Source organism: Molossus molossus, unplaced genomic scaffold (genome assembly GCF_014108415.1).
Source record: "Molossus molossus isolate mMolMol1 unplaced genomic scaffold, mMolMol1.p scaffold_m16_p_11, whole genome shotgun sequence".
Classification (NCBI taxonomy): domain Eukaryota; kingdom Metazoa; phylum Chordata; class Mammalia; order Chiroptera; family Molossidae; genus Molossus; species Molossus molossus.
The window spans coordinates 56,696,961-56,710,555 of NW_023425346.1; the positions used below are offsets into that span (position 1 = coordinate 56,696,961).

Below are 13,595 nucleotides of genomic sequence, written 5' to 3' on the forward strand. Positions count from 1 at the left end.
AAAGTGAATCTTAAAGAATGAATATTATTCAGAGTCGAAGATGATATCAAGTCCATTTTCAGCTGAAGGAACAGCATAAGCACAGTGGAAAAGCACAGGTGTTTGAGGAAAGGTAAGTAATTTAGGGTCATTCACAAGTGTTCTCCATGATTCTATAAATAATGGGGCAAGTAATTACTTTTCATGAGGTAATGATATTTGAAAGAAATAATTATGAAAGCACTGAGTATAAGGCCAAGTGACCCCCTCTGGTGAAAACTGAAAACCACTAAAAAAAAAAAAAAAAAAAAAAATTCAGTAAATTTCTTGGAATTATTGTTAAAATATTTTATTCATCCAGTTGGCCATGTACATTTCCTGATCTCTTAGCAAGGAGGTTTCCTACTGACTCTATCAGAAATTGCTTGGTGTTAATAAAAACAAAACAAAACAAAACACTGCAGAATGGCTTAATGGTCAGCAATAATTTTGGCATTTTCCCTACTACTAGTCTGAAACATGCTGTTCAGCTCTGACCACATTCTAGTCAGTTGGCCACTCAAACCCTAAGATAACATACACAGCAAGTCATAGACCTCTCCAACAAATAATTCTTTTTACTATGTATCATTATTTTTTATGATTGCAAGTATTTCACTAAATATATAAACTGAAGTTATTTAACCTATTCCCAATTGATATTTCATTAGATTATAAAATACTTTCAAATATTAGGCATCAACATCTTAAATAATTCTAAATTAAAGGAGAAATTTGTTGATCTGGTGGAGCAACTGAAGCATTTGATAGTTTACTGATCTATTTTTTACAATTTTGAACACAGGTCAAATAGAGCAAGGCATGTAAAAAATGGAATTTATAAGGTAGAAGCCTGGCCAATGTTACAGAAATTCATTCACAAAACTGGATGAGCATTCAGAATTGTTTAGCTAATAACATATAATATTTAAGCTCCTTCATCACCAGTTATGTATTCAGAAAAATACAGATGACTGTGTCATTCCACAAGATTAATCCTCCAAAATAAAACAAAAATCTTCTGTGCAAAAGATCTACCAGACATGTAGTTAGTTTATACTTCTCTTGTGCTTTTGCCATTTTGAAATTTGTACTCCTGTGGAAAATATTTATCTTAATTATGAGTTATTTTTGCAAAGTATATTTGGCAAATAATTGTTTTAATGAACAAGTTCTTCAAGGATGGGGCAAATAACTGAAGGATCAATAGGAAAAAACACACAAAAATGGTAACAAAAAAGGAAAGATAAATGAAAGACTACCTGAAAAGTATTATAAGCGGTATGTTAGGAACACATTCAGGGGCATTTTATTTTATTATTTATTTATTTATCCTCACCTGAGGACATTTTTGTATTTATCTTCAGATAGACCGGGAGGGAGAGAGGGGGGAAGAGAGAGAGAGAGAGAAAAAATATCGGTGTGAGAGAGACACATCAACTGGTTGCCACCCACACAACCCAACCAGGGCCGGGGACAAACTGCAACCGAAGTACGTGCCCTTAGCAGGAACTGAACCCGGGTCTCTCTGGTCCGTGGGCTGACGCTCTAAACTCTGAGCCAAACTGATCAGGGCTATTTATTTATTTTTAATAATTTTTCTTTACTGATTTTGAGAGAGGAAGGCAGAGGGAGAGAGACAGAGACATTGATGAGAGAGAACACTGATTGGTTGCCTCCTGCATGCCCCTACACTGGAAATCAGGCCCATAAACTGGGCATGTGCCCTCACTAGGAATTGAACCAGCGACCTCTTGGTGCATGGGTTGATGCTCAACCACTGAGCCACTCCAGCCGGGCATATTCAGGGGCATTTTTAAGTTATAATCAGATGTACAGACTATTCACCATGGAACACTGGGGGGTGAGACATAAGAGAACTCTTGCTCCTTGACAAAGAAGAGCTAATTTTCTTTGGAGCCAGACTGCCTGAGCTCAAATTCCAACTCTGTCTGTCATTTATTAGCTGTTATTAAACCTCCCTCTGTATCAACTTTCTTATCTTTAAAATGAGAATAATATTAGTTTCTATAATAGTGCTATCGTGAGGATTACAATTTGTTAGTATCATAAGGTACTAAGAATTGTGGCTGGAATATAGAATGGGTTCAGTAAATGTTACTATTAGTAATAGCAATAGTATTAGTTATTGTTATTATTTTATAAAAGAACACATTTTTGTATTTTTCATAAATAGAGCACATGAGCCCTGGCCAGTTTGGCTCAGCGGTTAGATCATCGGCCTGTGGTCCGGAGAGACCCAGGTTCAGTTCCAGCTAAGGGCATGTACCTCGGTTGCAGTTTGTCCCCGGCCCTGGTTGGGTCATGTGGGTGGCAGCCACTCGATGTGTCCCTTTCACATCGATGTTTCTCTCTCTCTCTCTTCCTCCCACTCTATCTCAACAAAATGTTGAAAAATGTCCTCGGGTGAGGATTAAAAAAAAGAGAGCACATGACCCTAACGCTATGATCCTAACATTAAAGTAACCAAATTGTCCTAATAAAAAGTTCTTTTAAGTGACTCGCTCACAGAGCCCTACGAGAAATAACTTGTTTGCCTGTATATTTGGTGACTCTTCTCCATATACATGTATATATATAAAGCACCAGTTAAATCTGGGAACTACTATCCCACAGAAAATGGTTATATACAACTCTAAAATCCAGCAGGTATTTATTAGGTGCCTACTGTGCTATTTGCTATAGAACATACAAATAAAGTATAAAAAAATGAAGCCCTTGATACTGAACTGTTCGTAAGTTTATGAGGAAAGAAAGGTATATACTATTTAAGGAGTAAATTAGAAAGCAAACATAGACAAAGTGCAAAATAGTGCACGATTTAGCCATATATCTCATATACTTATGTGACAAAGGAATTCAAAAAGTGAAATGAGAAATGTAGCCAGTTTGATAATATTTCATAGATGAAGTAGATCTTATGAAAATTAAAATTTGGATGATGCAAATGGTATTAGTTTATATAATCAGGATTAATCTTGGTTCCTTAAACAAAATTAAATAACATCTAAAAAACTAGAGAAATGAGAAGACTTACCTGTACTTTTTCTGATGCTTCATGAAGAGATATTATTTCAGACCTCAAATATGCATTTTTTTCATGTTCCTTGTTGAAAGACATCTGCGCATTCTATAGAAAAAAAATTGTTCTCTCTCTTTTTTTACATATAATATTACATGCTTCTCTATTTAAATATCTGTTCTGCCCCAGACAAGAAAAACTAAGCGACTTTACCAGCATTAAGCCAGCTTCACAAGGGTCTTTCTTGAGAAGAAAAGGAAAGGCCATAACCAGAAATAAAAATACCTGAGAAAGAAAAACCTCAAAGGTAAAGCTAAATATTTAATAAACACAGCAAATCAAACATTTGAAAAGCTACTAAGAAGGTTACAAGAAAAAGTTTCAAACTCAACTCAAACTATAATAAGTACTTAGGAGATACACAATACAAAAAGATTTAAATATGATGTCAAAAAAATAAATCACGGAGGGGGGAGTAAAAACGTAGTCCTTATAGAATACATTTGAACTTAAAATACCTATCCGATTAAAATAGACTGCTATAGGTAACAAATGATATACATAAATCTCACAGTAACCACAAACCAAAAACCTTCAAAAAATATACAAAGAACAAAGACGAAGGAACCTAAACAAAACACTAAACAAAGGCAGCAAATTACATGGAAGAGATCAAGAGAAGAAAGGAACAGAGGAAAACTATTAAAAAAATCTTAAAACAGTTAACAAAATGGCAATAGATACATACTTATCAATAATTACTCTAGCCCTGGCCAGTGTTGCTCAATGGTTAGAGACTCGGTCCACTGACCAAAAGGCTGTGGGTTCGATTCCCGGTCAAGAGCAAATACTTGGGTTGCAGGTTCGATCTCTTAGCCCCAGTTAGATCAAGTGTGGGAGGCAACCAATCAAGGTGTCTCTCTCACATTGATGTTTCTCTCTCTCTTCCCCTCACTTCCTTTCCACTCTCTCTAAAAATCAATGAAAAATATATCCTCAGCTGAGGATTAACAACAATAATAATAATTACTCTAAATGTAAACTGACAAACCTCAGAGGAGGTGGACGTGGGGGTAAGAGATAAACCAAAAAACTTAAATGCATAACCAATGGACATCAACAACAATGCTGGGGGTGGGGGTGGGGAGGCGGGATCAGGAAGAGGGTGTCAATGGCGGAAAAAGGAGAAACATCTGTAACAAAAATTAATTAATTAAAAATGTAAATGAATTATTTGCTATAACAAAAAGACATAGGATAGCTGAATGGATTAAAAAACATGATCCACCTATATGCTGCTTACAAGAGATTCACTTCAAATGGAAAGACATATACAGACTGAAAGTGAAGAGATGGAAAAAGACATTCCATGTTGACAGAAATGAAAAGAAAGCTGAAATAGCATTAATTACAACAGAAAATATAGACTTTAAAACAAAAATGTAAAACAAGTCAAAGAAGGACATTATATGACTATAAAGGGGTCAATCCAAGAAGAAGTTATAATAATTGTAAATATCTATGCACCCAACATAGTAAAACCTAAATATATAAAGCAATTAGTGGATGTAAAGGGAGAAATCCATAGTAATAGGATAATGGTAGGGGATTTTAATACCCCACTCACATCAATGGATAGATCATTCAGACAAAAAAATTAGTAAGAAAATAATGGCCTTAAATATTACATTAGATGAGATAAACTTAACAGACAATTACAGAACATTTCATCTAAAAACGGCAGATACACATTTTTTTCAAGTGCACATAGAACATCTCCAGGATAGATCACATATTATTAGGCCTCAGTAAATAAAAAAAAACAAAACAGAAGTCATATCAAGCATGTTTTCTGACCCTAGTAGCATAAACCACAGAAAGAAAACTTAAAACACACACACACACACACACACACACACACACACACACACGTAGAAACTAAACAACTAATGAATCAAAGAGAAAATTAAACAAGAGATAAATGAAACAAATGAAAATGAAAACACAACTTTCCAAAATTTATGGGATGCAGCAAAAGCAGTTCAAAGAGGGAAGTTCATAACTGAACAGGCCTACCTCAAGAAACAAGAAAAACCTCAATTAGAAAAATATAATGCTACAGCTAAAGTTACTAGAAAAAGAACAAACAAACCCACAGTGAACAGAAGAAAGGAAATAGTTAAGATCAGAGCAGAGATAAATGAAATAGAAATTTTAAAAACTAGAAAAGACCAATAAAACTAAGAACAGTTTATTTGAAAGAATAAAATGGACAAACCTTCAGCCAAACTGACCAAGAAAAAGACAAAGCCCAAATAAACAAAATCATAAATAAAAGTTACAATTGACATCACAGAAATACAAAGAATCATTAAAGAATATGAACAATTAAGTGCCAAACAAATTTGACAATCTAAAATAAATGGATAAATGTCTAGAAGTATATAACCTTCCAAGACTGAACCAAGAAGAAATACAAAGTCTACAGCTCGATTACTAGCAATGAAATTGAAGCAGTAATAAAAATAAAAAAAAAATCCCAACAGGTCCAGGACCAGATGGCTTCACAGGTGAAGTCTACTAAACATTCAAAGAAGAATTAATACCTATCCTTCTCAAACTAGTTCCAAAAATGAAGAGGAAGAAACTCTTCCAAACTCAATTTATGAAGCCAGCATTACTCTGATACAAAAAACAGACTGACAACAAAAGAAAACTACAGGCCAATAGCCTTGAGGAACAAAGATGCAAAAAATCTCAACAAAATATTAGCCAACCAGACTCAGCAATACATGATAAGGATTATATACCATGACCAAGTGGAATTAACACCAGGGGTACAAAGATGGTCCAACATCCAAAAATCAATTAATGCAATACATCACATTAACAAAATAAAGGATAAAAATAGTGAGATTACCTGAATAGATGCAGGAAAAGCATATGACAGAATTCAACATCCTATTATGATAAAAATAAAAACACCAAAACTCTCAACAAATTGAGTATAGAAGGAATATACCTCAACATAATAAAGGCCATATATGATAAACTCACAGCTAATATCATACTCAGTGATGAAAAGCTTAAAGCCTTTCCTCTAAGATCAGGAACAAGGCAAGGATGCCCACTATCACTACTCCTACTCAACAAAGTACTGGAAGTATAGCCACAGTAGTCAGACAAGAAAAAGAAATAAAAGGCATCCAAATTGGAAAGGAAGAAGTAAAAGTTTCATTATTTGCAGATGGCATGATACTATACACAGAAAACCCTAAAGATTCCACCAAAACACTACTAGAAATAATAAAAGACTCCAGTATACAGAATCAATATACAGAAATCTGTTGCTTTTCTATACACCAAAAACAAATGATCAAAAGAAATTAAGAAAACAATCCTATTTAATATTGCATCAAAAGTATAAAATACCAAGAATAAACTTAACCAAAGAGGTGAAACACCTGTATTCTGAAAAGTATAAGACATTGAAGAAAGAAACTGAAGATACAACTATATGCTAGGATATACCTTACTCATAAATTAGAAGAATTAATATTGTTAAAAGTCCTTACTACCTAAAATAATATACAGATTTAATGCAACCCTATTAAAGTACCAATGGTATTCTTCTCAAAATTAGAACTAATTCTAAAATTCATATGGAACCACAAAAGACCCTGAATAGCCACAAAAATCTTGAGGAAAAACAAAGTGGGCAGTATCATGTTCCCTGGTATCAAACTATATTACAAAGCTACAATAATCAAAATGGTATGGTACTAGCTAAGAACAGATATATAAATCAATGAAATAGAGAGCCCAGAAATAAATCCTCACTTATATGGTCAATTAATCTATGACAGAAGGTAAGGATATAAGATGGGTAAGGACAGTCTCTTCAATAGGTGGTGTTGGTAAAACTGAACAGATACATGCAAAATAAGTGAAATTGGACCACTTTCTCACACCAAATACAAACATAAACTCAAAATAGGTTAAAGACTTAAATGTTAGATCTGAAACCATAAAACTCCTAGAGAAAAATATAGGCAGTAAACTCTTTGAGATTGCTACTAGTAATATCTTTTTGTAAAAATCTCAAAGAAGGGAAACAAAGAAAAGAAAATATCAAATTAAAAAGTTTTTGCACAGCATAGAAAACCAATGTCCTGAATGGAGAAGATATTGGCAAATGACAACCAATAACGGGTTAATATCCAAAATATAATATTTAGAGAGCTCCTACAGTCCGGCCGATGTGGCTCAGTGGTGAGCATCAACCCATGCACCAAGAGGTTGCCGGTTCAATTCCCGGTCAAGACACATGCCCAGGTTGTGGGCTTGATCCCCAGTTGGGGGCATGCAGGAGGTGGCTGGTCAATGTTCTCTCTCATCGATGTTTCTATTTCTCTCTCCCTCTCACTTCCTCTCTAAAATCAATAAAGGAAACAAAACAAAACAAAACTCCTACAATACCCCAAAAAAACCCCAATCCTATTTTATTTTATTTTATTTTTTATCCTTACCCGAGGACATTTTTCCATTTTTATTTTTTTGTTCAGATAGAGTGGGAAGGAGAGAGAGAGAGAGAGAAACAGTGATGTGAAAGGGACACATCGAGTGGTTGCCACCCACACGACCCAACCAGGGCCGGGGACAAACTGCAACCGAGGTACGTGCTTAGCGGTAACCGAACCCAGGTCTCTCTGGACTGCAGGCCGACGCTCCAACCGCTAAGCCAAACCAGCCAGGGCAAACAATCCAATTTTAAAAATGGGCAGAGAACATGAATAGACATTTCTTTCAAATAGGACATACAGATGGCTGACAGACATATGGAAATATGTTCAACATCACTAATCAGAGAAATGCAAATTAAGATCACAATAAAATATCACCTCACTCCTGTCAGAATGGCTATCATCAACAAATCAACAAATAACCAGTGTTGTCAAGGATGTGCAGAAAAGGGAAGCCTCGTGTACTGTTGGTGGGAATGCAAATTGTTGCAGCCACTATGGAAAACAGTATGGAGGCTCCTTAAAAAAATAAAAAAAATGAGCCCTGGCTGGTTTGGCTCAGCAGTTGGAGCATGGGCCTGCAGTCCAGAGAGACCCGGATTTGGTTCCCTCTAAGGGCGTGTATCTCGGGTGCAGTTTGTCCCCAGCCCTGGTTGGACGTGTGGGTGGCAGCCACTCGATGTATCCCTTTCACGTCAATGTTTCTCTCTCTCTCTTTTCCTCTCTCTCCCTCCCTCCCACTCTATCTGAACAAAAAATGGAAAAAAAAGTCCTCAGGTGAGGATTAAAACAAAAAAAAAAATGAACTGCCGTATGATCCAGCAATTCCACTTCTGGGAATTTATCTGAAGTAAACAAAAATACTAATTAGAAAACATATATGCACTACTCTGTTCATTGCAGCATTATCAGTAATAATCAAGATAGAGAAGCAAACTAGATGTCCATCAATAGATGGACAATGATATGGTACACACACACACTGAAATATTATTCAGCTATTTTTAAAAAAAAGAATGAAATCTTCTTTGCAACAATGTGGATGGACCTAGAGCGTATTATGCTAAGTGATAAAGGTCAGAAAGAGAATGACAAATACCATATGATCTCACTTACATGTGGAATAAAAAAACAAAACAAACATGCAAACAAAAAAACCCCACACAAAATAAATGAATAAACAAAACAGAATCATACCCATAGATATAGAAAACAAGCTGCTGGGTGCCAAAGGGTAGGGGTTTGGCGGCAGATAATTATTTAAATATATTTTAAAAAAAAAAAACATAGCCAACGGAATTATGCTTCCTAATTTCAGACTTTACTACAAAACTATAGTATTCAAAAGAGTACAGAACTGGCATTAAAATTAGGCATACATACCAACAGAACAGAAAAAAAAAGTTCTGTATTTTGGCAAGTACCAGTTCATGTTCTAATGATATACATAGATAAATATCTTATAATTTAAAAAAATCTTCATATCTTCAATTCTCAAACTTCTCTTGTATCAAAACTGTTTATTAAAAATATTTTCATGCTTTGGACATTTTGGCTCATGGATCAAAGAGTTGCAGGTTTGATTCCGGTCAAGGGCACGTAACTCAGTTGCAATTTGGTTTTTGGTCCCTGGCTCTGGTTGGGGTTGTGTGGGAGGCAACCAAACAGTGTGTCTCTCTCACATCAATGTTTCTCTCTCTCCGTTCTCTCCTCGTCCCTTCCTCCCTCCCACTCTATCTGAAAATCAATGGAAAATTATCCTCAGGCGAGGATTAATAAAATAACAACAAATATATTTTCAGATTGGAATTCTACCTAGAAAGAATTTGCTTAAAACTATATTTACCTAGTTTCTGTATATCAAGAAAATTCTACTCTCTAAGATATTTGCTAATTTATATTACATATACATTTTCCCATTTTTTGTTTGTTTGTTTAGATAGAGTGGGAGGGAGAGAGAGGGAGAGAGAGAGAGAGAGAGAGAGAGAAAGAGAGAGAGAGAGAGAGAGAGAGACATCGACGTGAAAGGGACACATCGAGTGGTTGCCACCCACACAACCCAACCAGTGCCAGGGACAAACTGCAACCTATTAGCAGTAAGATCTTGTGATTTCAAAGAAATTTCAAGGACCTTTTAAAGTTGTAAGTATGTGAAGTATTTTCATCAAAGAGCACCTCAGGGTGGAGAAGAAAGCACCTCTGCTCTGTGGAAAAAACAGCTAGTTCTCTTTGAGATGAGAGAAAAGTGATAGGGATGAGAGTTATGGGTTTGGTTTCCCTAACAGGTACTAAGTCAAACCGGGAAGGACATTTGAAGCCCTCCCTCTACAGAGAGAGAACCACTGTTCTTTTTTTCCAGGAAAAGCACCTCAAAAGAAGTAAACATTACATAACACAGGATGAGATAAGAATCCAAAAAAAACTGCAAACAGTATCTACACATTAAGATCGATTTAGAAATGTATTGCCCTGGCCTGGTAGCTTAGTTGGTTAGAGTGTTGTCCCTGTACACCAAGGTTGTGGGTTCAAGCCCCAGTTGGGACACATACACCAACCAACCAATGAATGCATAAATAAGTGAAACAACAAATCAAAGTTTCTTTCTCTCTCTCTCCCTCTCTCTCGAATATCAATAAATAAATCTAAAAACTATTTTTTAAAAAAGAAATATATTAAGATATAAAAGTAGTGATATTTCATTTTTCCATTTTTTAAATTGTGGTAAATATATTTAACATAAAATTGACCATCTTAACCATGTTTAAGTGTACAGGTCATTTAAAATATTTAAGTTTACATTTAAGTGTTAAGTTCAGTGGTATTAAGTCCATTCACATTGCTGTGCAACCATCACCACCAAAATCAGTAGTTACTATTTCTAACATTTCATGAAAAAGTTTCTTTATAATAACTAGTTTGCAATAGGCATAAAATGCAAACAAGTCTCATTATTTTTGCCAGTTCACCTTTTTCAAACAAAAACTGCATGAATTAATTTCTTTCCTAATACCTGGTTGACAACAGTTCTGAATACACAACTCACTTACACAAACTTTTTTTAAATCCTCACCTGAGGATATTTTTTTCCATTTATCTTCAGACAGAGTGGGGGGAGGAGAGGGTGAGAAAGAGAGAGAAACATTGATGTGAGAGAGACACATCGATTGGTTCCCTCCCGCACGACCCAACCAGGGCTGGGGACCGAATTGCAACCAAGGCACGTGTCCTTGACCAGAATCGAACCCGTGACTCTCTGGTCCTTAGGCCAACACTCTAACCACTGAGCCAAACCAGCCAGGGCCACAAACTTTTTTTTAATGAAGATTTTAGAAGAATCAGAAGGACTATAAACCAATATGAGTGAGAAAATATCACTTGGTGAAGATAGGAAAGACCACCTCTGTATTCTTGAACCTCAAAACTTACCTTATTTTCTTCAGCCAACTTGGAAATGAGGTCATCTCTAGAAACTAAAAACAAAAAGTCCTCATAACTATGGTAACAGTAACTTAGTACAACTACAATGAAATCACATGGTATGTTTTCCCTGAGAAGCTTTGATTTTCTTTTTTTCTTTTTTCTTCCGTCTGCATTTTGTAGAAATAAGTAGAACCCAAGTATCTCTATCACATTTTTATTGAAACTAAGTCAGGGAATTATCAAGAAACTAGTCCAAGGCCATATGTTACGGTAAATGAGGTCACACCTTACACATGATGAGAAATCTCTGAGAGGTTTTAAGCCAGAGGAGCACACAATCAGAAGTTTTTGTCAGAGAGATCGCTGTACCAGGCTCAGTAAAGACAGGGAGATCAGTTTAGTGGCTGTGGCAGTAACCGAAGTATAAAACAATGAGACCTGGCTCTAAGGTGATGACAATGGGGGTGCAGAGGAAAAGTCATGAAATAAGCAGGGGAACTGTCAGAACCTGGTGGATGACTGGTGGGACAAAAGCAACAGATGAATCAATGAAAACATCTAGTGTTCAGACTTGGGCAGCAGGGTAGACTCTTTGACTACATAGGGAATACAGGGCAAGGGACAGTTTGAGGAGATAGAATGAGCAAGAATAATTGTAATACTTGAAGTTTTCACCGTGTTTTGAGGTACTTACAAGGCATCCATACATAGATGTTTAGTTGGCAGTAACAGTCCATTTTGAGCTCAGAAGGATGATTTTGTGTGGAGAAAAAAGACTTGAAACTACACAGAGTATGTACAGTGAAAATTAAACCAAGGACAGAAATGGGGGAATAGTTTGGCATTGTGCATTAGTAACCAAAAAATGTAAACTTTTTTGAGTAATGTTTTGGCTTCATATAAAATTCATAGGAATCTATTAGTTTTGTTCAACTTAAATATTCTAAAACCAGATAATTATAAAATACATAAAAACTAACATTTTATGTAGGATACACACAGAAAACTTCTACTTCTTGAACATGAATCCAAACTCATTTCAAATGAGTAAAGTCTAATTTAAAATATGTGAGGGATCAAAAAGATGAACTATAAGATCTACTTTGGAAATTTTATAAATCAAAATAAGAATGAAAGGAAAGTGTTTATTTTACTTGTGAGAACAAGTTAATCACTTTAATTAGTGTGTGTGTTGGGGGAGGATATATGTTTATTGTTAATAAACAATTATATTTTTAAATTAATTGAAGCAAATATCTAAAGGCATTCATTTTATTAATCTAGCATAACTATTTATACCTTAAAGTAATAAAATTACACGCATGTAAAGAATATGAAGCATATAGTTGGTATTTGGACAGGCTTCCTTTTCCTTATGTTTAAATTACTGTTGTTTTAATCTTCATTTTTTTAATGGTCTTCCATATATTCTTTACAAAACTCAAAAATAAAGTATTAATCTAATGAGAACGTAACATTTTCAAAAATCACTTAATCAGAAGGACAACTAATATCATAGAAAGATCTGTGTTTTAGTCCCAGATATCCTTCTTTACTGTGGGCCCTCAGATGCAGATCTTTTTATTCTTCTTTAGAATGGCTTATATTTTATCTTTCTCACAAGGTTGCTGTAAGGCTCAAATGAGATGATATGGTAGCACCATAAAATGTAACATAGTAAGACAAAATTATCTTGGGGCATTATCAGTGAGAACAACAATAAGGAAAAAGAGTCCTTTCTGATAAAAACAGTAAGTCCGAATACTGAATGGATAGCTCTTTTTTCTATGTGGTTTTTTGTTTTGTTTGTTTTTTGGTATGCGCCCCTAGCGGAAACCGAACCCAGGACTCTCTTTTCCACAGGCCGATGCTCTAACCGCTGAGCCAAACCGGCCAGGGCTCTCTATGTTTTTTATAATTTTCATTTCCCTTTTGGTATTCCCTGTCCCTACACAGCCAGAGAGCAGAGAAGGCACACTTAAGCACAGAGTAAAAAGATCCAGGTTCAGGCCTCATTTCAACATTTATTCCTTCTATAACTTTGGGAAGCATAAATAATTTTGCATATCACACAAGATTGTCACTGTAAAAGCTGTGTGTAAACCATGAAGTGTATTCATATGTGAGGCACTGTACTGTAACTCTTTGTGATCTCTATAACTGGGACTACTTAAAACTGCTTTAAACTACTACATATTAAGAATAGTGCCCTGGCCGGTTTGGCTCAGCGGTTGGAGCATCGGCCTGCGGTCTGGAGAGACCCGGGTTCGGTTCCCGCTAAGGGCACGTACCTCGGTTGCAGTTTGTCCCCGGCCCTGGTTGGTCGTGCGGGTGGCAGCCACTCCATGTGTCCCTTCACATCGATGTTTCTCTCTCTCTCTCTCTTCCTCTCTCTCCCTCCCGCTCTAGCTGAACAAAAAATGGAAAAATGTTCTCGGGTGAGGATAAAAAAAAAAAGAATAGTAATATAAGGGCTGATGGGTTGAAAGAAGCCTGACTCTAAGCAACCAGGGATCAAGTCTAGACTTCCATTTCCTAGCTCTGTCACCTCTAAGGACTCTGTTTATGCATCTGTAAGATAAGAAGATTAA

General features: G+C 35.7%; 1 protein-coding gene across 1 annotated transcript in view; it reads right to left on the minus strand.

Moving 5' to 3' along the window:
• LOC118625364 (coiled-coil domain-containing protein 150-like) overlaps positions 1-13,595 on the minus strand; it is a 51,045-nt gene that overhangs the window by 17,850 nt on the left and 19,600 nt on the right. Inside the window, exons 8-9 of the mRNA XM_036254291.1 lie at positions 11,011-11,054; positions 3,077-3,169 (exon numbers count right to left, since the gene is read on the minus strand). Coding sequence (XP_036110184.1) covers positions 3,077-3,169; positions 11,011-11,054 — 137 coding nt within the window. The remainder of the gene's footprint in view (positions 1-3,076; positions 3,170-11,010; positions 11,055-13,595) is intronic.